The 23,548-nt window shown below is 36.2% G+C and overlaps 1 protein-coding gene across 2 annotated transcripts in view; it reads right to left on the bottom strand.

Moving 5' to 3' along the window:
- LOC127862613 (steroid 17-alpha-hydroxylase/17,20 lyase-like) overlaps positions 1-19,472 on the bottom strand; it is a 111,502-nt gene extending 92,030 nt beyond the window's left edge. The window contains exons 1-4 of one of the 2 annotated variants that reach the window (XM_052401819.1): positions 16,242-16,266; positions 15,783-15,860; positions 14,213-14,312; positions 13,551-13,644 (exon numbers count right to left, since the gene is read on the bottom strand). In XM_052401819.1, coding sequence (XP_052257779.1) covers positions 13,551-13,644; positions 14,213-14,228 — 110 coding nt within the window. In that variant the 5' untranslated portion in view covers positions 14,229-14,312; positions 15,783-15,860; positions 16,242-16,266. Of the gene's footprint in view, positions 1-13,550; positions 13,645-14,212; positions 14,313-15,782; positions 15,861-16,241; positions 16,267-19,453 lie in introns of those variants that run through there. The other variant, XM_052401818.1, reaches the window with a different exon arrangement.
- Between the last annotated feature and the right edge of the window lie 4,076 nt (positions 19,473-23,548).

The raw sequence follows: 23,548 nt of genomic DNA, 5'->3' as shown, positions 1-23,548 counted from the left end.
ATTGCGTATATGTATATAATAATGCACGCCCGCTGCCCAAATATCTATAATTATTGAAAAATCGCGCACATGTATTTTACACACTTCTTTCCTATACACATATCACCGACCGAAGAACTAAAACCTCATAGAAATTTGAAAATAATTCGACATACATGCAATAGCTGGGGATGCCTTGAGAAAAAATCAAGGGTCGGCAAGTATCATTATGTTCGCATTAAGCCACAGCCCCAAAATTAAATGTATTGCTTACAAGTTAAGTACACGGGCATTTGCTTCCATTACACCTGCCCTTAAAAATGTATTGAACTGACCTCTAGCAATTGTGTCTGATAAAAGAAGATAGATGAGCGATCAATGTCGGAAGCAACGGTGTATTTAGTATCAACCATGAATGAACTTTATCTAGTAAGTATTAAATATTTTAGTGACCACTAGTTCAATAAATCGGTAAATACGAGTGAAGAGATTATTACAACAGTCCTCAACGGAATTCTCGTATTTCCAGTTTCAGCCACGGCGGCCCCTTACATCAAAATCGTCTCATAATAACGACATCTTGCTCTTTCGGATACATAACAAATATCGACCCTATTGTTGCGAGGTCTGGGGTCTTGCCCTCGTCCATGCCCCGCGTGTAGCGCTGCATGAGGCACGCAAACAGAAGGTGCAGTTCCGGTTTTGCAACGAACTCACCGAGACAGACACGCTTCCCCGCCGAGAACGGGAGCCAGCTCTTAGGTTTCGGTCCCAGTTTGCCGTCTTCGTCTAGAAACCTCTAAAAGCTTTGACGTCGTCCCATGCCTCTGGGTCGTGATGAAGCGCCCAGTGGTTTATCGCTACAGGGGTACCCTTTGGCAGCTTATATTCGCCTGAAAAAAGTAAGTATTCGATTAAGCAATTTAAATTAATGATGCGACGCCATAAATAAAACATAATTTGCTTATTTAATGTAAAAAAAAAAAACTTACGCTATAACTTTGAACTTATTTTAAATCTATATACTGTTCAAATCCTAAGTAAAGTATGCCTGTGTGATGTGTTGTGTTAACAATGACATATAGATTAAATCTCAGATGATATACATTCCAAGAATATAATTACATGGAAGTGATTTCGATTCCTCGGAAATCGATAGGATATGAAAAATTAGTTGATTTAAACAAATAAAAACAAATAAATAGCATGTGATACACAGAAAACCTTTTACGTTATTAATGAATTGTGTAAAGTCAAAATAAGTTGAACCACGATCATTTCAGAATATATGTGCATGAGTGTTCCGCTTTTGTTTACAGTATAGGCTTCTATTGACAACCACAACTTCGACACCAACACATAGATTTAAATATTACGTCGTTCAGTATCGAAAAACATACAATACAAGTAAACCAAACAAAACATCAGAGACTATTTTCTTTAAGATAAAACACATACGCAGCGACATGTTCACTTACCTATTGACGTATCACAAAGGGTCTTGTGGAAGACTCCTGTGGTAGCTACGGTTGACAGACGCATGCTCTCGTGCAGAACAGCTTCTGTATAAGCCAGATCCGGCCTATCACTCAGACACGGCAGCCGGTCTTGCCCTAAGGAAATCAATCAAAATGTTGTCAAAATGTCAATGTGGCCTAAACTACATGGAGCGTTGTCAAAATTATGTTCCACGTTGTAATTATATATGTTCTTCATAATTGAATACTGTCTTGTAAAGCTCACACCATCCTTTGCATTGACTGTTGCAAGGCGAAAACCACGGTTTATTCATTGGTATTTAAGTTGCACATCTTATGTCTTATGACATAGCAATTTAGCACTTTACTTAAATGCATAATCAACAAGTGATTAGAACAATTTTGTACGGAGGTGTTAATTGAGTAAATATTTCAATACTTTTTAATACTTGAATGTGTAACCAATATTAAACTACAATAAATGAACCAAAAAGAACGTAGTAGTCCAAGGACAGCTGCAAACGCAACATGATGTTTAGACCATTATGTGTCACATTGAACTTGTGGTGGTGTGTATTACCTGTACATTGTGGTTGCATGAAAAGCTACTGTTTTCTGCACATCGATATAGTCCAAATATTGAGACAAGTTTCAATCTTATAATAAACTGACAGCGTTACCAGTCTGATTGATTATTGTTAATACAACACGTGTAACGCATTGCCATTGTATGAACAATCGTATATAACCTACCCACGACCCGGTCAATTTCCTGTTGCACTTTCTGCTGTATTTTCGGATTTGCGATCATGTGAAGAATTGCAAAACGTAGAGTTAAACGGGAGGTGTCGATACCAGCTGTAATGTACATACAAGGCATAAAATATGCAAGAATTAAGTTGAGAGAGACAAGAGATGTTTGTAAATCATGTACACCCCCCCCCCTCCCCCCCGAAAACACACACACACACAAAGACAACAATCATTAACAACATCAAGAACAAACAAACAAAAAACACAACCAACAAATAACAACAAAGTAAAACAACAACAAAACACAACAACAAAACAAATCAAACAACCTACATAAAACAAACTGTCATGGCTTTTTCTAATGAAGTAATTCCCTTAAGTTATAAATTAGAAAACAATCCCATTAATATATGGTTATATACTTTGGCCGAACTATTTTATTTGTAAATGCATTTAATGCTTCCAACATTGTTCTTTCAGTACTATCACCTATCGATCCTATATTCCTGGTTAAGGGTGCTTTATGGGTAACTACTGCACTTAAAATGACTATTTTACCTATTCAAATTCATTTAACAAGGCTCGGTAATTTTGACATTTGAACAGTTACCTAAAAATTGAAATCATCATTTCCTCGCAAGCACAATGCCAAAAATATGGATGGTAGGTCTAAGATTTCTCAAAATATGGTGCCGAATTTAAATGATCTACGGACTGACCCTCGTACCATCCGACCGTCCTACCGACGGACAGGGGCATAGCAATATACGCCGAAGGACGGCATATTAATGCAATTTGTCAAACAAGTTTCAGTTGAAGTGATATTATAGGCATCTAACAGTTTATAGGTGTCTATCGCAGCCGTTGTGTTTTTTTACACTTATATTTGTTAATGCAGCATCAACATACTACTTGCTTATATAGAACTGTGGCATATAAGAATATTTTATTAACAACGAGATGTCTACATTTTCGCGTGCTTTTTTGGTTTAAAAAATACTGGGACTAAAGGACTGGGTGGGTCACGTAAGAATATCGAATATAAAATATATGTTTTTATAATCAACTGGGAGCAAGATGAGTTGTAGATAATTGGTCAGTAACCACATTTTAACTTACTCTTTTGTTAATTCTTTTCAGCTCAATTCAACCGTGAAAAATGCCCATAATATCACTTTAATATGTTGAAAGACACATGATTAGCATAATATCGACCTCTCGTTGTTTACAATATCGAGAAACAAGTAAAAGTCGTGCTTATAGTGATGGGACACATAGTAGCTCGGATAGTGGGTTGTTGTTATGTCCTCGACAATACTAACGCATCCAAGCTCTGATATATCACTTACATATTACTGAAGGTCGCATTCTCAATAGATCGCTTTAAGAATTACCAAAATAGTTTAAATGTATATAAAAAAACAGGGAATTCTATATAAGACATTAAATAACTAGTCCTCCCATATTTAATATTTTAATTCGTATGCCTCGGTATATAAAATTTTGATTAGAAAGATACCATTCTTTAAGCATAGTAAAATTGGGCGCAGAAGTACTATATGACTGACAAAACACATAAAGTTTAACAATTACCGAAAAAAATGTCAGCAAGTGTCTGTGTGATGTGGGTCTCGGTTAGGGACGCCAGCACTTCCGGATCCTCCTCTTTTTCCGCCTCCTGTCGAGCGAGAATAAGGTGGTCTGCTAGGTGGCGTTGTACGCCTTCAAAAATATACTGTTTTATTTGCACTTGTGTAATAACATTTTCAAACATACAAGCAATATTGAAAATAATAAAATACCTTGTCGATGGGTAGTTTTAACTCCCGAGCACATATTTAAGAGTACCACGATACATTTTCATGTTCAGATAATTTCTAACAAATACATTTTTGGAGCATCACAAACAACTTTTAAGCGCTATTGTGCATGCTACATCGTTCTTTCGCATAAAATAGTTTATCATCAAACATGTCTGATGATTGGTACATATTACAATTATTTTTTTAGCACGGCTGTTTTCGGAGAAAACCCGAGGTATTGTCACAGCCAGCTCGTCGTATCCTCCGCCGTCCGCGTCGTGGTGAAACCTTTACATTGGCTCGAAGCGCTTCAACCTACACTTCCAACTTTGAAACTTCCTATGTAGATGCATCATGATAAGTTCTACACGCAACATCCATTTTGCGGTCACTAGGTCCAAGGTCAAGGTCACTGTGACCTCTAAAAAATGTTTTTGACAAGCTTTTATTTATGCAAAACTGCATCCGCAGCCGAGCGTTGGCACCGGTTATGCGGTGCTCTTGTTTAATGATTTGCATTGGTAGAAACATATGCTTAAAAAAAGCCTTTCGTCAATAAAGTTTGAACTAAGATCTTTATCGTGATCTTTGATTAAGTATAGTGACGCTGAAAAACGGCGAACGCAGACGAAAAAAAAGGATAATGTCAGAAAACAATCGTTTGTTGTTCGACGGAGTCATACTTGTGTGCCAGTGAGCACAATAAAAAATAAAAAATATGGCGATTTAAGGCGTACAATAATACAAGATATTGCTTGCATATTTCTGCAAAACGCAGTCACCTTATTTAATATTGAAAGTGTGTACCATTAACTGTTTGACGAAACATAAATAGTCTATTGCGTAAAGTACATAAGGCCGTAAGCATTTCCCAAATGAATAGCAAACATGACAGCTCTGCTTCAACAAATTGGATGACAGCTAAACTAAAACTGTGGTGGAAATAAAAATATTTGAATATTCATTTTATAAAACGAATTTTAGGTGTGGAAAATCCGACGAACTTCTGATAAATTTGTTGTAAACTAATAGTGCATACAAACATTTGTGGTTATATATTTTGATAATTTCAGCATGTTTAATTCTGGGAATTTACGGATATTTACCAGGCTTGTAAGTAGCCAGCTCCGCCTTATAGCGTGTTTTAATGTACACTAAAACCGTCTATGTTGCATCCTCAACACGTTTGAATGCTTTTGACTTAAACAAGTATTGTAATGGCGGAAAAATGTCTTCAGGAACATTGTTAATTTTCTCACGTAGTTCGTCGTCTGCTTTTAATATAAAATTTATTTCTTTGTCTTCAAAGTCGAAGCTACAAAAGAAAAGTATTGCTTTGTTAAAAAAGCTAAGCACTCTAAATAATAACAATTACGGTAAACGATAGACGTAATTCGATAACTCTTCCGTTTAATTGTTTGTTCAAGACTTTGCAGAGCATCGATTGAATTATAAAACCTTATGCTTTTGATTACAAATGTTTAATTAAAGAAGACTATATACTATTACTAGAGATTTTATATAATAACTAATAAAGAAATTATAGTTCAATGCATAAAAACCGTTCAAAAAACGAATCAATGCTGCACGAGAAGGGAAGAAAACATTGTTTCAATACATGTTCACATTGTAAAACACACATTTGATGCACAGATGAAAAAAAAACATTTAAAAAATATCACGATCTTAGTTTAAAACAAGTTATTATCAGTGTCCCGCTAAGAAATCCAAGTTTTGGCTATAGAGAAGGTCAATTGTAAACCACCGTCTGAAAGAAGTTTTCTTACCTGCCCCCAAAACATAATCCATCAGTATGTTGCCTATGGCGAAGTTGATGTACTCGGCTGGTTCAAACGGCTTGCCTACTATTTTGTCCATCTCAGCAAAAACGGTAACCATTGCATTGTGAATCCTCTGTTCGAGTGCTGGACCCTGCATCAGCTGTCTGTCAAAGAGAGAGGATATAGCAAGTGATAAAGTATGTTTATTTTGTAATCTATGAAGTCCATCTGTGTTTGTGCTGCATTATATGAGGTCCCCATCGCTCGCACCTAAAGACCTCACAACGGCTGTCTGTATCAGGTACCTCCACGTCCGAGGCTATATTTTTTTAGGCCCACTATACTCGTGCCTAACTCACTACGCTTACTATTCAAGTTGTGTGTGTTCTTTTGTGTAGATGGATCAAAGTGCCCAGAGGAAAACTGTTCTGTCTGGTATGATTACAAAACATCAAGCTCTCGTGTGCATGGAGCGGGACCGAACGCTGGTGGATTTGGTACGAAGGGCGTGTGCCTACTGCGCTTAGCGGATGAAACATTGTTATACATGTAAAGGGGATGACCTTCTTCGATCTTACCCTGTTCGGCTACAGCACTGATATGTACACTCCCGTTTTGTTTTCAACTTCCGATTGGTCTGATTGGTGATCAAAAAATTAGATCGCTGATTTAAGTAAAATCCACAAGCCACTTAGCTTGTGAAGGGGACTTGGAAGACGACCACCCAAAGTTTACCTTCTGACAATCTTGCAAATGATCAATTCAAGTTTTGCTTTTACGCAAATTAATGTAAAAGAGGGCACTGTCGGACCGTATTTGGTACAAAAACGAATATGGTACATTTGTACCATATTCGGCCGAATATGGTACAAATGTACCATACTCGGAGCGAAGATGGTACAATTTTCGACCGAATATGGTACAAACATTGTACCATATTCGGTTGGAATAAGTTTTTCTATGCTCGCCAAAACGTATTTGGTACATACCAAAAAAACTCATAAAAATGAAAATGGCCTACGTATATGGTAACATTGAAATTATGTTTTTCTTAATAAATGAAATAGTCTGCCGATGTGTAAACTTTTTTTCAAACTCAAATACATTGTATTAACCTAATATTGGAAGTGACAAAAGTATCATCATCATCATCATCATCATCATCATCATCATCATCATCATCATCATCATCATCGTCGTCGTCGTCGTCGTCGTCGTCGTCGTAACTAGCAGTAACAGAAACAGCTAACCTAACCACACTTTACATGGATTTTGCTGGTTGTGCAACTGTTTCGCCGGCTAGCTCAGTCGGTTGCGCGTCAGATTGGCACGCAGGCGGCCTGGGTTCGATTCCCGGGCGGGCCAGATACTTTCGTGGAGATCATTAATAGCAAATTTCAAATTTTTAAAACTTTTTTTTTCGAAAGTGTATTTTCACCAAAATCCGATTTAAGAGATTTTGAGCTCTTTTAAATGAATATATCTCTCCAAAAATAAGGATGTTTGACTGGCTGCTTTAGACAGGTGTGACTGTATTCCTAAACATTACTTTGTAAAGTTGATTTGTCGTTCCGACGTCATATTGCTGAGAAGCCGACAAAGCTTTGAAGTTTCCGATTTTTTCTTTGATAACGTGCCGCTTTAAAAAGGCGGGAATTTTGCACACGAGTCTTACTCAGAAGTCAGTAACCATATTTGACTTGGCGGTCGGCAAGAAAAGTTGTGATTTTCGACTAGAAAGAATTGAAATCCAAACTTTCTTCAAACTTCAAAAGAATTCTTGACAGTAAGTACTGTACATAATTTTAATTTTCATTTGTCTTAATATGCATTGATGTTTTAACATGCATTGATTTTTATGTTTTATGCCCCCCCCCCCTCAGAGTGCATTTGCAGTTGTCCGTCCGTCTATCCAATTGTCCGTGGCATTCCTTCCGGGTGCGTAACTCCTAAACTGCTAAAATATTTAAGCTACAGTCATTTTTTCGAAAGTGTATTTTCCACCAAAATCAGATCGAGCTCCTGTAATCTGTAGATTTGAACATTTTAAATTTTATGGAGTTTATAGGTCTTTGACCTTCGAACCCTGCCTAGTCGTGACTTCTGGTGAGCGACCTAGGCCCCCAGGGCCCCTTCTTTATATCCCTTCCATCCACGTAGCATTGGTTTCTACAGACCGTTTGTCCGTTGACCGCCATAAGTTTGCCCGCTATTTTTCCCCTGAATTTGAATTCGGTTGGATTTCAATGAAACTTTACATGAAGTACTTGCTACTTTCATTGCGCATATTGCCCGGAAGTTCGCATTGTAAATTTTAGCGGAGCTATCAGACGAGTGATTTTAGCTCAGCTCATGTCGTGAGACATTCGTTTTCGACACGCGGTGTTCAATACAAGCTCTATTAACTAATGAAGTATAAATGTATAATAACTTATTATATTATTTCAGATGAAGGAAGCAATTAGGAGAAAAAGGAAGCAATTAGGGTGCTTGCCCAGGTCGAAGTACGACATTATTGTCAGATGTTTAAACGGATCGTTCGATGTCCCTGTGAAGAAACGGACACCTGAAGAGAATAATTGTTTGGCCATGATTAGAAAACGTAAGGACTTCGAGCTTGGTGACCGGGGTTCTTTATTGTGTGGCGGAAAGCAAGTCCTTGTGAAAGAAGATCTTCCTAGATTTGTTGAGAAGATGTTCATGGAAAACAAAGGATGTGGAGCAAGGGTTATTTACAACAAACTGAAAGTAAATTACACGGGGTTCTCGGAACAAGCTATCCTTGAAATACTGTACAATAGCAAGTATTACCATGAGAAGTATCCGAGATTTACAAACAAGCCAAAGCCAAAGACAATTACAGAAGAGGAACCAGGCAAAAGATGGCAGATTGACATAATTAACATGAAAGATCAAAGTGTTAGCTACAAGGGGTCCACATACAGTTATATTCTACATGTCGTGGACGTTTATTCTAGGTACGTTATGCCAAAACCCCTGAAAACGAAGAGTTCGCGTGAAGTTGCAAAGGCATTAGAGGACGTGTTGATGGTTAACCTTGCCCCTGACATCATCCAATGTGACAACGGACTGGAATTTAAAGGCCCTAGTATGAAACTTTTGTTGAACAAGTACAACATCAAAATGATCAATAGTAGGCCGTATCATCCTCAATCACAGGGCAAGTGTGAAAGGTCAAACAGTGTTATAAAGGCCAAGATTCTATTTGCAACAAAAAGTAAACGTGGATTTAACTGGGTCGAAGGGCTTCAAGATTTAGCCTATGCCATAAACACAAGTTTCAAACGAGTTCTTGGGGGTCTCACGCCCTTTGAAGCCTACTACGGAAGAAGTCATGTTTTTACCAAAGAACGTCATAGTTCTCGTAAATAAAGAAAACCATACGGCGAGCAAATAAAAAGGCTTACAGGTCGCTGTTGAAAAACGCAACTTCCCCAAGCAAGTACAAAGTAGGAGAGACAGTATTAATTCGCTATCCCTTTCGAAAATCCAGGGTGCCAACCAAAAGATATGTTATCGAAGGCAAGGTAGAAAAAGTAAAACGAAATGGTGTTTATATCGTGTCATTTCAAGTACCGAACAAACCCGAACTTGGATTCGTAAGCAAATCGGTTGGGGTCGAAAACATGACTAGCCTAACTGTTGCGTTAGAGAAACAACGAAAAATTAAAAAACATTCATTAAAACAGAACCGCTCAGAGAAACAAAATCACAGAACTAAGTACTATCATGTTTTAACACACCATGAAAATCTGCAGTTGTTGGATGGGGTGAATATTGCCATGGACCCAAATCCGGATGGAAATTGTCAATTTGCTGCTATATCGCATCAACTTGGTAAAATTGGTATATACAAAGACGTAGATGCTTTACGTAAGGAAGCAGTCCATCACATTGTAGAAAACAGATATTTCTATGAAACTTTTGTCTATGATGAAACATTTGATGAATACGTTAAGAATATGTCTAAGAATGGGACATACGGCGACAACCTCACGCTCATTGCACTTATGAGAGAATATAATTTGCAGTGCCTGGTAGTTTCTACCCGAGGACTAGAACACTCATCAATTGTGTCAGCAGATGGAAAGTTCGATGGTGATGTTGGAACAATTGCATTGGGGTATTTCCCAGAAGGATTTGGCATGCATTACGTTAGTATCCGTATCAATCAACGCGTGTACAAGGACATAATATCACGCTTAGAACAGTCGTATGACAACGGTGACTCTGGCGACAGCGCTGCGTCTGGCGACAACGCTGCGTCAGGCGACAACGCTGCGTCTGGCGACAACGGTGACTCTGGCGACAACGGTGACTCCGGCGACACCGCTGCGTCTGACGACAACACTGCATCTGGCGACAACGCTGCGTCTGGCGACAACGGTGACTCTTGCGACAACGGTGACTCCGGCGACAACGGTGACTCCAGCGACAACGGTGACTCCGGCGACAACGGTGACTCCGGCGACAACGCTGCGTCTGGCGACAACGGTGACTCCGGCGACAACGCTGCGTCTGGCGACAACACTGCATCTGGCGACAACGCTGCGTCTGGCGACAACGGTGACTCTTGCGACAACGGTGACTCCGGCGACAACGGTGACTCCAGCGACAACGGTGACTCCGGCGACAACGGTGACTCCGGCGACAACGCTGCGTCTGGCGACAACGGTGACTCCGGCGACAACGGTGACTCTGGCGACAACGGTGACGTCTCTGTGTGTTCAGCCCTGAAAGAGCTTCAAGATATGATAAACAATAGGAGGGCACAGAAGCGAACGACTTTTCCATTTCTGATGTTACCACTTCACATTCAAGTTGAAATTTTTAAGTTCTGCATACAATCAAACCCGTCAATCCAGTTTGTGTTGGCGAAGGTCGGCAAACCCTTTAGAGATTTAATAAGGTCAATGAGTTTGCAAACACCTAGAATTTACATTCGGCCGGATATTGGACTAGATACTAGTAACAGAAATCCTGTTAGCGTTCGTTTCCTATTAACAAGAGCGGGCAGAAACAGCGGTCTTATTTCGGCAATAAAAGAAATCATCAAGGGGCCAAAATGGGCAAACGCATGGCTGCGTTTGCGTGTTAGTGGAATCGGTTGGTATGATATCATAGATGTCATGTACAGACATTACAGGTGAAATATACATGTATATCGGTGTTTGGAAACCTGTTATGTTATTTTTGTGATTGATGATTATGTTCTTCTACCGGAAATTTGTTGTCATTTGCTCATTTACTGGTAACTTTTTACGAAGCACATTTGGGATATTTTGGCTGCTACTAAAATGAATGTATATATGTATATTATGTCTTGTCAAAATGCTACAGTTGGATTAAAATTTAAATGCTGTTCTATGTTCTTCAATATTACTTTGAAAAATCCTGTCAGTATACCAATAAATGAAAAAAGTACAAGTTTGTTGAATCTCTTGAATGAAACAAATTATAAAATACAAAATGTAAAATGAATATGTGATGATGATGATGACAAAACATTTGTGATGATGATGATGGTAAAAAAATTGTGATGATGATGGTGGTGGTGATGATGATGACAGTGGTTATGATGATTGGGGTTTGATGATTGTGGTGATGATGATGATGATGATGATAATGATGATGATGATGATGATAACAAACGTTTTGGGATGATGATGACAGCGATGTTTATCGGACGATGATGATGGTTATAATGATGATGATAAGTTTTTAGATGATGATGACGGCGATGTTTATCGGCCGACGATGATGATAATGATGATGATGATAACAAAATATTTGTGATGATGATGATGGCGATGTTTATTGGCCGATGATGATGATGATATTCTCATCGTCGTCATCATCATCACAACATCCTCATTATCGACCGAAAACATCGCTGTCATTATCATCACAAAAAAAACTTTTGTGACCACCATTACGATCATGATAATGGATATGATGATGTTGGTTTTGATGGTGATGATGATGGTGGTGTTGGTAAAGATAACAACGATGATGATCATTGGGGTGTTGATAATTGATGTGATGATGATGATGATGATGATGATGATGATGATGATGATGATGATGATGAGATAACGATGATGATGATGATGATGATGATGATGAGATAACGATGATGATGATGATGATGATTACGATGATGAGTGTGTATCATATTCGGAACGAATGTGGTACATTTTTCATCCGAATATGGTACAAGTTTGTACCATATTCGGTCAGGCATTTTACCCCAAAACTGCAGATACGTATATGGTACAATTAGACAGTTGTACCATATTCGGCCGAATATGGTACAAACTTGTACCATATTCGTTTTTGTACCAAATACGGTCCGACAGGGCACAGTATTATGTGAAGCTGGAATATTACATCAATCCGGGAATAAATTGAGTCTTTTTCAACAGTGCATAATATGCAGTTTTTCATGTTGTATTTATTTAGTTTGACATATTATAATTAAAATAGATATTTTCATATATAATAACATCATTTAAATTGTTTTTACTTAAATACTGGATTTTTTTTATTGATTTTTCTTTAAATCCTCATAAAATGAAACTGTGTCCATGCGGCGCATGAACACAGTTTACAAATACAATATACAGGATAAAAATACAATCACTGATAATGAAAAGGTCACGGAAAATTGCTCATTAAGCTCCAAGTATAGATCAAATATTACAAATTTAATTAAGATCATGAAATGAATAGTTTTGTTTGAGAAAATCACCAAAATGATGTCCACTCCCAGATTGATGTCTTATTCCAAATTCACATAATACAGTGTTAAAGTGATATTATAGGCATTTTGCACTGTTGAATTGAGCTGAAAATAATTAACAGATCAAAAGAGTTAGTTAAAATGTGGTTACTGTTCAATTTTCTTCAACTCATCTTGCTACCAGTTGTTTATACAAATATATTTTACATTCGATATTCTTACGTGACCCACCCAGTCCTTTAGTCCCAGTATTTTTTAAACAAAAAAAGCACGCGAAAATGTAGACATCTCGTTGTTAATAAAATAATATATAAGCAAAGTTTCTAGAACATTCTAAGTTTAACGTGACATTTCAGATCTCGAAAGGAACAATCCAATAAGCTGAGATATAAATAATATATTGTTTTAAGCATTTGTTACATTTTAGACCATTTTGTCGTTTCCAGATACGACTGCTCTGCATGTTAAGTCTATTTTTATTACCCAATTAGACTTAGAAATATAATAACGCTCAGCTAGATTTTGGAAGGAACTAGTCTTGGGGTACAAAAAGATGACCGATTTAAATCTCTGTCATTATGACCGACCATATCAACTGAAATTGTCTTATCGAAACTACAACTGGTGCATATTATATATCAGTGAGGCGTGTACAGGACTACGTATACAGCGGGGTTTTCCAAACATGTGTAGATCCGGATTACAACTAGCGGCAAACATGAGCCTTGTTCTGAGAAAACTGGGCTAATTTCATATGCATAACGTTATGTCCCAGATTAGCCTGTGCAGTACGCACCAGTTAATCAGGGACGACACTGACCGTCTCAACTTGATTTTTGTGAAGAAGAAACTTCTTTTAAACAAAATAAGCCATAAAAGCGGAAATCATGCATAACCATGTGCAGACTACACAGGCTAATCTTGATGACACTTTACGCACATGCATGAAACACCGTTTCCCAAAGCGCGGCTCACATACAAACAACGCGCCTACCTGAGAGCTTTCGACGACATTTTCCTGTGCAATTTCCAGGTGGGCGTGTAGTTACTGAACGCGATGTCCTTGCCTCCTTCTGTGAATACTCTGACTTAAAATCAAAAACAGTGCTTTACTAAGCTAATAAATAAACATGGGATTTTAGCTATTCATTTCAGCTTTAAACACGTTTCGTGAACGAATTTTAAGGGACTTGTTCACAGTTTAGCATTTAAAATAACATCTACATAATAAAATGTGTGGCCTATTGCAAGCATGCTTGACAGAAAGCTCCTTTTGGAATCCCGGTGAAAATAATTTTGTATTCAACTTTTTACCTTCTATTATACGTATTATAAGTATTTAATATTATTCCAAATGATTATAGTATTATAAGTAAATGCATTTAATAACATGTTTATAACATTCAGTATATCTGTGGACAAATACCTTTAAAACCAGTGTTAATTTTGGGCAACAGTCTAAAACTAAAGCTTGGCCACCTTGTCAACAATGTTAAAAGGCAAATAACTTAGTAGGGTATCAATCACATAGGATGAAATGGGTGTCTTAAGCATCAACATGTAATGCTTATGACATATTTCTGGTTTAAATTGTTTAAGAAATGTGCGTTCAATAAAACAAAGATATAAAATGTTAATTGGCAAACATTGATTTACTTGTTGGGGTAACCATGCGGCTGGCAAAGTCTGTCGATTTCTTCACAAAAAACCTCTAGCGCATCATCGATCTTGTTCACGACAACAAGCTTCATTGAGCCTGCAATAAACAATTGAAACGGAGAATCGCGACAACAAGCTTCATTGGGCCTGCAATAAAGAATTGAAACGGAGAATTACGACAACAAGCTTCATTGGGCCTGCAATGAACAACTAAAACGGAGAATTACGACAACAAGCTGCATTGGGCCTGAAATAAAGAATTGTAACGGAGAATCACGACAACAAGCTTCATTGGGCCTGAAATAAAGAATTGTCACGGAGAATTACGACAACAAGCTTCATTGGGCCTGCAATGAACAATTAAAACGGAGAATTACGACAGCAAGCTTCATTAGGCCTGCAATAAACAATTGAAACGGAGAATCACGACAACACGCTTCATTGGGCGTGTAATAAACAAATGAAACGGAGAATCACGACAACAAGCTTCATTGGGCCTGAAATAAACAAATGAAACGGAGAATCACGACAACAAGCTTTATTGGACGTGTAATAAACAAATGAAACGGAGAATCACGACAACAAGCTTCATTGGGCCTGAAATAAACAAATGAAACGGAGAATCACGACAACAAGCTTTATTGGACGTGTAATAAACAATTGAAACGGAGAATCACGACAACAAGCTTCATTGGGCCTGAAATAAATAACTAAAACGGAGAATCACGACAACAAGCTTCATTGGGCCTGTAATAAATAACTGAAACGGAGAATCTCGAAAACAAGCTTCATTGGGCCTGCAATAAACAAATGAAACGGAGATACATATTTGACATGGTCAAAGGATGTACCATTCGTGTAAAGTCTCAAATTATCCGTATACGCAAAAATGTTAGGAATTAAATCTGTGCAAACAGTGCAAAAAATACGTATGGATTTGGAGGATTCGTTCATGAGCTTAACCTACCACCACGTTTACTATGCACAATATGTTTTAGATACCAATATTTTCAATTAGTAAAAACTCTTTAGAAGGACTTCATTTGCAATTATTTGAAAATCAAACGTACCGATATTATTAATAGTCAAAATCCTGTAACGCAATTATGGTAAATATATGTGAACCGTGAATGGTTGTAATAATTTAAATGTATGCACTACTACATGTGAACGTCATGCGAAGACCACATGCACACATGTAGATTTAATGTAAAGGACGAATTGGCGTTGTTAGCGAAATCTGGATTTGCATGTAGAAAATACGTTATGTCCAGATCTAATAACCACCTGAATATTACGTTTGTGGAAAATCCTTACAAATTCATACTAAATTAAGTGCTACATGCAACATAATTACGTACTAAATAAAAGTTTCGAGCACACAAAATTAATCTACATGCACTTCGAGCAATACACATTTCATTACAGAAATGTACTTTTCTTGTAAAACAATGTCGCATTCTAATTAAAGCTTTGTTTCTAAACAATAGCATCCCGAAATGAACGCTTTGTTCAGCACAAAAAATAACGTACCCACATGAACACTTCGACTAAAACAATTACGTACCCAAATGAAGCGTAAGTACAGGTCCATACGTCTGGGTCCACTCTAGGCACTGTTTGCAAAAGTTGCTTATACTGATTTCTTGAAACAAAAGACAACTTTCATGATAATTATGTTAACATAGTTTTTGTTCCTTTAGAAGGGGCAAACTATAAAACCCTTCCCCCGGAAGAATTTCGTTAAATGATGCAATTTTCCGCAAATATCAAGTTTACCTTTATACATCTATTTCCCTTTCTTAGTGTTTTCGATATTATTTTTCCCGAAATAAAAAGCTGCGCCTATTGCCAAAATCAAAAGAAATCAATAAAAAAAAGCTTGGTGTATACACAAAATATACACAACCAATATAATTAAGGATAAAAAGATGGTCTTCTCTGTACCGCCAACACAGAATTGTTAAAATAAAATGCGGGGCCATTTCGGTGCCTTATAAACATAATTATTCAAGTTAACACATACTATAGGTATGTCCAATTAACGGTATGGCTAGCCCAGGTGTCGGGGGATAGGTGTACTTCATTCGATTGGTCAGCAAGTATCCTAGCAATCCCGTCACCATGGCGATCAGCGCTGTGGTCAGTGCTGACCCCGTTGTGAGCGCTAGCATTTCAATCATTGTCTGATGGCGCGATATTAATGACGTGTTACGGTATTGTAGACACTGAAATTAACACAGATAATACCATGGTTATATTCAAATTATGTTACAGGCTTCGTTGAATGCGTCTAGATTCGATCCTCATCCCACCTGACAAACACTGGTTCCCTTCGAAATTAAAAGAGCAGCGTCCCTTTACATCAGCTTGGATAAATAAAACATAACAATGCAGAAAGAATCCACATAATGGGATAGTGTATGGTGCTCTTATATATATGTTCTAACATAATTCAAACAAAGTTTAAAACTTGAAACCACAAAAACATTGGTGGACGTAGAGACTTAGCGAAATTCCCGCCAATAGTATTGTTTATTTATAAACATTTAATGTACCAAATTAAAGTGCCTGAAATAATATAATATTACTGTGAATAAACCTTACTCGGTAAATGATAATTTAAACCATTTGTGCAATAAAATAAGGCCTAAACAAGTCGTGTTTCCTCTTTTCCGACCAAAGTAAATGATTGTGCCAATTCTAACGTAACGTTCAGCTTTTGGTGAATTGTGCTGCCTTCGGCGATATTCGCTTAATTTACTGAAAGTCAACTAAACTCGTACTATGAGGGAATTATTGATATACCTTTGCAATATTTCTGCTTAACGCATCCTTATTTAAGTAGAAAATAACTCGAAGATCGTCAAAAAGTGTTAATGATAAATACACGACTGTCCGACCTATATAATTTACAGTTTTGGGATGTTAGTATAGACAAAGAACATACGTTTTCGCATAAGTTTAATTTTATGTTTAGTACTTATTACCGAATTATAATATACAAAGGCGATCACACTCCTCTAAATTCTTCTGTTTAATGACAAGTCCAGTAATACATGCATAGCACAAAATTGAACTATGTTCGTTAACAGGGTTACAATCACGATACCACGATACATTTGTGTTATTTTTTAAACAAGTGTACGTCAAGTTTAAAAAATCATTAATTGTTCTTTGAAATGCCATCTTCTATCGTAGAACTAAAGATTTACTTCACCGCCACAACGAGTGCACAACAGGCATGTCAATATAGAATATAGCATTCAAATACTATACTTCAAATAACTATTCGTAAAAATACACGAGCTTCGAAACATTAATAATGTCATTATGCTTTGTTAAACACTTACACTGCCATCTTTCCATAATCAAATACTCACTTTTCTAATAGAATGCCATAGTATTATTACAATTACGAGGAATAATTCATCTACCAACTAGTATTTACAATGAAATAACTCACGATAACTGCTATCTTAAATTGAGCATTATTAAAGCTTACTTGTAAGGAGTTAAGGTTCCTGTAGAGGCTTCGGTTTGAAAAATGTGGGACCCCTTATATTGAACTCAAATTTGACTAAACGAAAGGTGCCACATTGAAAATGTATACATATATGCTTAAAAGGGTGGTTTTTCTTCAAACTGCTACCAATTTTGTACAGCAACATCTCATACAATCGACAAAATCAATCAAAATACAGAGCGATTTTAACACTAAAATATACATTATTTTCACAAATCTGAATCAAGTTTCTTCAACGTAGTTCGGTGGAAAAGTATATCACTAGTGAATAATATCGACATTGACGAGTGCAAGTTGCGCTTAAAAAGTGAAAAAAGTTTACAAATCAAGAAATATCAAAACTGGAACACATGTCATTTCATCAAGGTGGGGGCAGTCTTTTTTAAATTCATGAAATTGAAAGAAACATGCTAAAAACTTACTCATCGCCTAATTGACATTCCGAATGGTTGACGTTGACGAATGCATTGGATTGTAATCTTTCCGTTGATGTGTGCAAACTGCATGATCAGACCTCATAAACACTCAACACATTAACTGTGTACGAAGAATTTCACCAATGTTTACAATTGTTGTCGATTCACATGTACTTGTATTATTGCGCAAAAAATAGTACGCTTACAGACTGACAAAACGATCGAAACGAAACTGCGTTAAATTCATCACGGTATACTATTGTATTGCTAATATAAAATAATACATCGCTTCAACAACCTAAAAGTAAAAATAAATATTTTCACACGGAGTTTTTAATAACGAAAGTGACAACAACGGAAGTCGGATGGATATTCTGTGAGATGCACTTCGGCTCCAGAAAAACAATAAAAATACACTAAAAAAGACGGGTGGGGGACAATTTTCAGCTGAAAAAGATTTGTAATGGGTTAAGTGATTGTATCTCTGTGTGGTCATTTCTGTTATTAAGTGCGATCTCTTCCTTATTAATGTTTACAGTTGTTTTACTTGTTGCCGCCCAACTGTTAAACTAATGATGTGCTTTCTTACCACCTACGTGATTTCGACCGATTTGTAATGCACGCTTTTCTACGGAGCACAGCGAGTGCCACGCTTTCGAAATGGGTAGAAGGAATCGAAATATAAAAACAATCGGTTAGCCAATTTCTTTATATTCCTTTACAATTTTATATGTCGTCTGCAATCTATTTCAATATTAGATGGTTTAAAATTTGCAATTTGGTTACGAGTTTAATAGCAAAATTGTTAAGCCTTTGAAATACAATGGTGACACTTATTATCCACCATACCTGGATTTTTAAAAAGTAGTTACATTTATTTATTTTTAGAACTTTGTTTAGGAAATTTATCCAAAAAATGCAGTTTTCTGACAATAATTTTCTGTGAAATGTTGCTAACTTGACCTTGAATATGTATATAGCTTTGTATTTATTCAACTTACGGAAGTGCAAATCCTTCCTAACTTTAGATTGAGATTTTGCAAACTAGTGTAAAAATGTATTGGTTTTAAATCAAAATATGAATAAAGCAAAAAAAATATTGAATGTCTAAAATGTGTTTATGTTATTCTATCCGTCTATAGCTTTTAAATGATATATAGTTTGACCATATTGTACCACATTGAATGAAGACAAACCAAAGCGAAGTTTTAATGAATTTTATCCCTCCCATGAACCTTAAGCATAACCTACAGAGCAAACTAATTTAATGTCAATGGCATGTTAAACGAAATTTACCGTTCAGTTTTCTGATCGCTTAAATCCTGATACTTTGCATTTAAAAGTCACTTGTCGCGTATATATACGCTTTCATTTCATCAGAACGTGACAAAATGGCTCGCGATGTAACAAACGATATCATTTCGTAAGAAGGTCACAAAATAGCTCGCGGTGATACGAGATAGCTTGCGAACCTGCGAGTTTGTTTACATTTTGACGGTGTTGAAGTAAATAACTCATACTATATTGTGCCTTAAGTATCGATTAGAAAAGTTCACGTATTTTTCTTCGATTAACGCATTTAAAATGTCATTATCATTTTACAGAACATTTCGTGTTAACTACTGTCTTTTTGTTATAAAGTACGTCCGATACAAATCAGTAAACGACGAGACTAACGGTGCGTGATTCGTTCTTTACTAACACCGGTTGAAAAGACTTAAACCAGGACGCGGTTAAAAAAAACTCATAAAACACAACACATTATAAAGCTACTTAATGATTAGGACTTGAGGTTAATCCTATTTATAATGTCATTTGACAAACCGTGAAGCGATGGTAAAAGTATTAATTAGTACATTATTATTAGTTTATTACAGTCTCATCAGCATTTATACAATCACGACATACAATAAAACATAAGCATAATAATAACATGCTGCCACTCCGATGTATCGAGTTATAAGAGAATAGAATAGTATATCAACATAATAATCATCATACACTTATAGTGTAACGAACGCGAGCAAACCCCTGAGTTCAAATTACAGAAACTGAAGTACAGAGTTACCTGTCTTCCAAATACCATAAAGTTATATAGTCTCCACTCTGGGATCAGTTAAACAGCTTTGTACAATCTTAGAGTTATGAGACTAATTCACATATAGTACAGTACAGTTAAAGACTATATCACATAATAAAAGTTCGATTGCTCCCACGGACCTTGCCATAAGAAATTAACAATAAAATACTGAAAGCGAAAATAAAGCACTCTTTCGCATAGTAAGAAAATGTCTAACAAAATCATATATCGCCTATGGTCAGACCATGTACGAACTGGTCAGTGGTGACACTCAAACACATGGATAAAACATTAATTATCAAATTTAAAAGTTAATGTTAAGTCATTTATACAATAAAATTCTTAAATATAAAGACAGTTTTCATTCTAGGTCGGAAATGACAAACACACTATTTTATTAATACTATCTGAATGATGGTTCAGTAATAAGTATAATAGAAAGTATAACACAAATTTAAACAGGGAATGGGTGGATACACTAAAAACGTACAACTTGAAAGGTGTGTACTCATCCCCCACATTGAACATTTATTAACATTATAGCACACTAAAAGAAATACTTAGGTAGGCAGTTGCTCTTTATACAGAATATTATAGCGAAGTTGAAGAATATTGAAACAGGTTTTGACTGAAAGTTAAACAATAGGATTGTTGGAGATAATATATATAAGCTTATCCTCATCACCTTAATTCACAAATTCTGGCATAAGACTACTTGCTTTCTCCAACGATTGAGATCTTATATGTTCATATGCATTGCATTATCAATGCGGGGAATCACGTGGTCAGATTTGAGAAAAAATGAACCGTCAGGAAATCGCGAAATATTCCACGAGTTATATCCACACTCGGACCAACCAGCGGAAAACGGTTGATACTCGCTGAAACCGCTTCCGGCTGGCCCTATGATAGGCGTTTTCCGATTAAAAACAAGTAAGTAATAAGGTAGATGTACCTGTTTGAAGACTTAATTTCTCCATCGAATCGAGGCATCGGCGGCCATTTTTTTCTTCAAATTTGACCACGTGATTCCCCGCATTGATTATAGTAATACATGTTTTTCACATTCAACCGCAGTTTTACATATTAGACAAATTCTTCTGTCAACAGAAATATTTTCATATCTACCACTTTCAAGCTTTTTTGGTGCTACTCCGATTTTGAATGTAGCTAGTGCAGACTTATGCGAATGTACATGCAGCAACGGTCGATATTTAGTACACGGTTTATTATTAAAGGGTGAAAATCGATACATTCTCTCTCTCTCAAATGTGCACTATTTTATATAAGGCAAATGGATTATTTATCATTCAACAAAATGCAGTTTCTAGATAAAATATTCCTATATCGATTAACATTTTAATGACTCATATTGTTACATATTTTTTATTTAATGCTTTCCGGTGGTTTATAGAGAAATATCAGTGAATTAAAACTGATAATTTCACTGTTTCAAACAGTGAAAATTATCAGTGAGAATTATCGATAATTTTCATTGTTTCTGTGAAATGACGTCATTTTTTGACGAAATGACGTCATTATCCCAGCAAAATTCTTTAGTTTAACTCTTGAACAATGTATATAAACTGTGAAAAATACATTAAATAAAAAGAAAATTTGTTGGATTCGGTGGATTATCGATTTTAATTCACTCGTAATCATAGAAAATACATATTTTCTATGATCACTCGTGAATTAAAAGCGATAATCCACTGGATCCAACAAATATCCTCTATTTATTTTATGCTTTCCTGTGGTTTATAGAGATATATCCGTGTAATTAAAACTGATAATTTCACTGTTTCAAACAATGAAAATTATCAGTGAAAATTATCGATAATTGTCATTGTTTACTGTGAAATTTCGTCATTTTTTACGAAATGACGTCATTATCCCAGCGAAATTCTTTAGTTTAACTCTTTAACAATGTATATAAACGGCGAGAAAAGGCATAACATAAAAATAAAATATGTTGGATTCGGTGGAATATCGATTTTAATTCACTCGTGATTATAGAAAATATATATTTACACTCGTGGCTGCGCCACTCGTGAAAATATTAGTTTCTATGATCACTCGTGAATTAAAATCGATAATCCACCGAATCAAACAAATATCCTCTATATAATTGAATAAGTTCTTGTTGTTTTATCTGCGCCACACAGCGTCACTTGAACTGCTTTATGTTATGCTTTCCGGTGGTTTATGTAGATATATCAGTGAATAAAAACTGATAATTTCACTGTTTCAAACAGTGAAAATTATCGGTGAAAATTATCGATAATTGTCATTGTTTATTGTGAACTGACGTCATTTTCTTGACGAAATGACGTCATTATCCCAGCGAAATTCTTTAGTTAAACTCTTTAACAATATATATAAACGGTAAAAATAAGCATAACATAAAAAGAAAATTTGTTGGATTCGGTTGAATATCGATTTTAATTCACTCGTGATCATAGAAAAAATATATTTTCTATGATCACTCGTGAATTAAAATCAATAATCCACCGAATCCAACAAATATCCTATATTTATTGTACAAAAGTATTACAATGAGGGACTTTGTATAATATGTAAAGAAGAAGAATATATAACTAACCTCAAAACCGTTCCGATGGCAACGTCAATGTCAGTGAATGTAAATATTTCGCCGCAACATCCGGTTCATATACATCTCGCGATTATGACGTGGAAGGCAGGTGAAGGGAAAACTCAAATACGGAAAAACTATAGAGGAAATAAAACAGCTAGACACATTATTGTGAAGCATGTCAATTTCAGTCATTTAACAAACAAAATAAGGAGCCGCGTTTTCGGAAAGCTGGGCTTCTTAAATGTGCTCAAAGTGTCATCCTAGATAGGCATAGAGTCCGCACTGGCTAATCAGAGACGAAACTGTTCACCTTGACTAGACTTTCATTTAGAAAAGACTTTAAACGAAAAGTTCCATAAAATCGGAAATTGTCGTCCCTGAAAAGCCTGTGCAGTTACACGAGCTAGTCTTTGTTGAATCATGACGACATGCATTAAGCCCAGTATTCCCAGAATGAGGCACATATTCCCATTTTAAAACTTCCTCCATAAAATAGCGAACCTGATACAAAAGGCTGCATAAACATTCGCGTAAGGTTGATTATCAATATAATTAAATATTGATTTAGTATAACAAGAACAAGTCGTATGACGTGCCGTTGTGCAATGTTCCAAATTTATTTCTGTCTACAGTATATAAATCAAACAAGTGCTGATACGATAATTACAATATTTATGCGAACATTGACTCGTGTATAGTATGCTAACAGTAAAAT

Source organism: Dreissena polymorpha, chromosome 16 (genome assembly GCF_020536995.1).
Source record: "Dreissena polymorpha isolate Duluth1 chromosome 16, UMN_Dpol_1.0, whole genome shotgun sequence".
NCBI classification, from domain to species: domain Eukaryota; kingdom Metazoa; phylum Mollusca; class Bivalvia; order Myida; family Dreissenidae; genus Dreissena; species Dreissena polymorpha.
The sequence above is the reverse complement of the archived record's forward strand: the minus strand, read 5'-3'. Positions and strand labels throughout refer to the sequence as shown.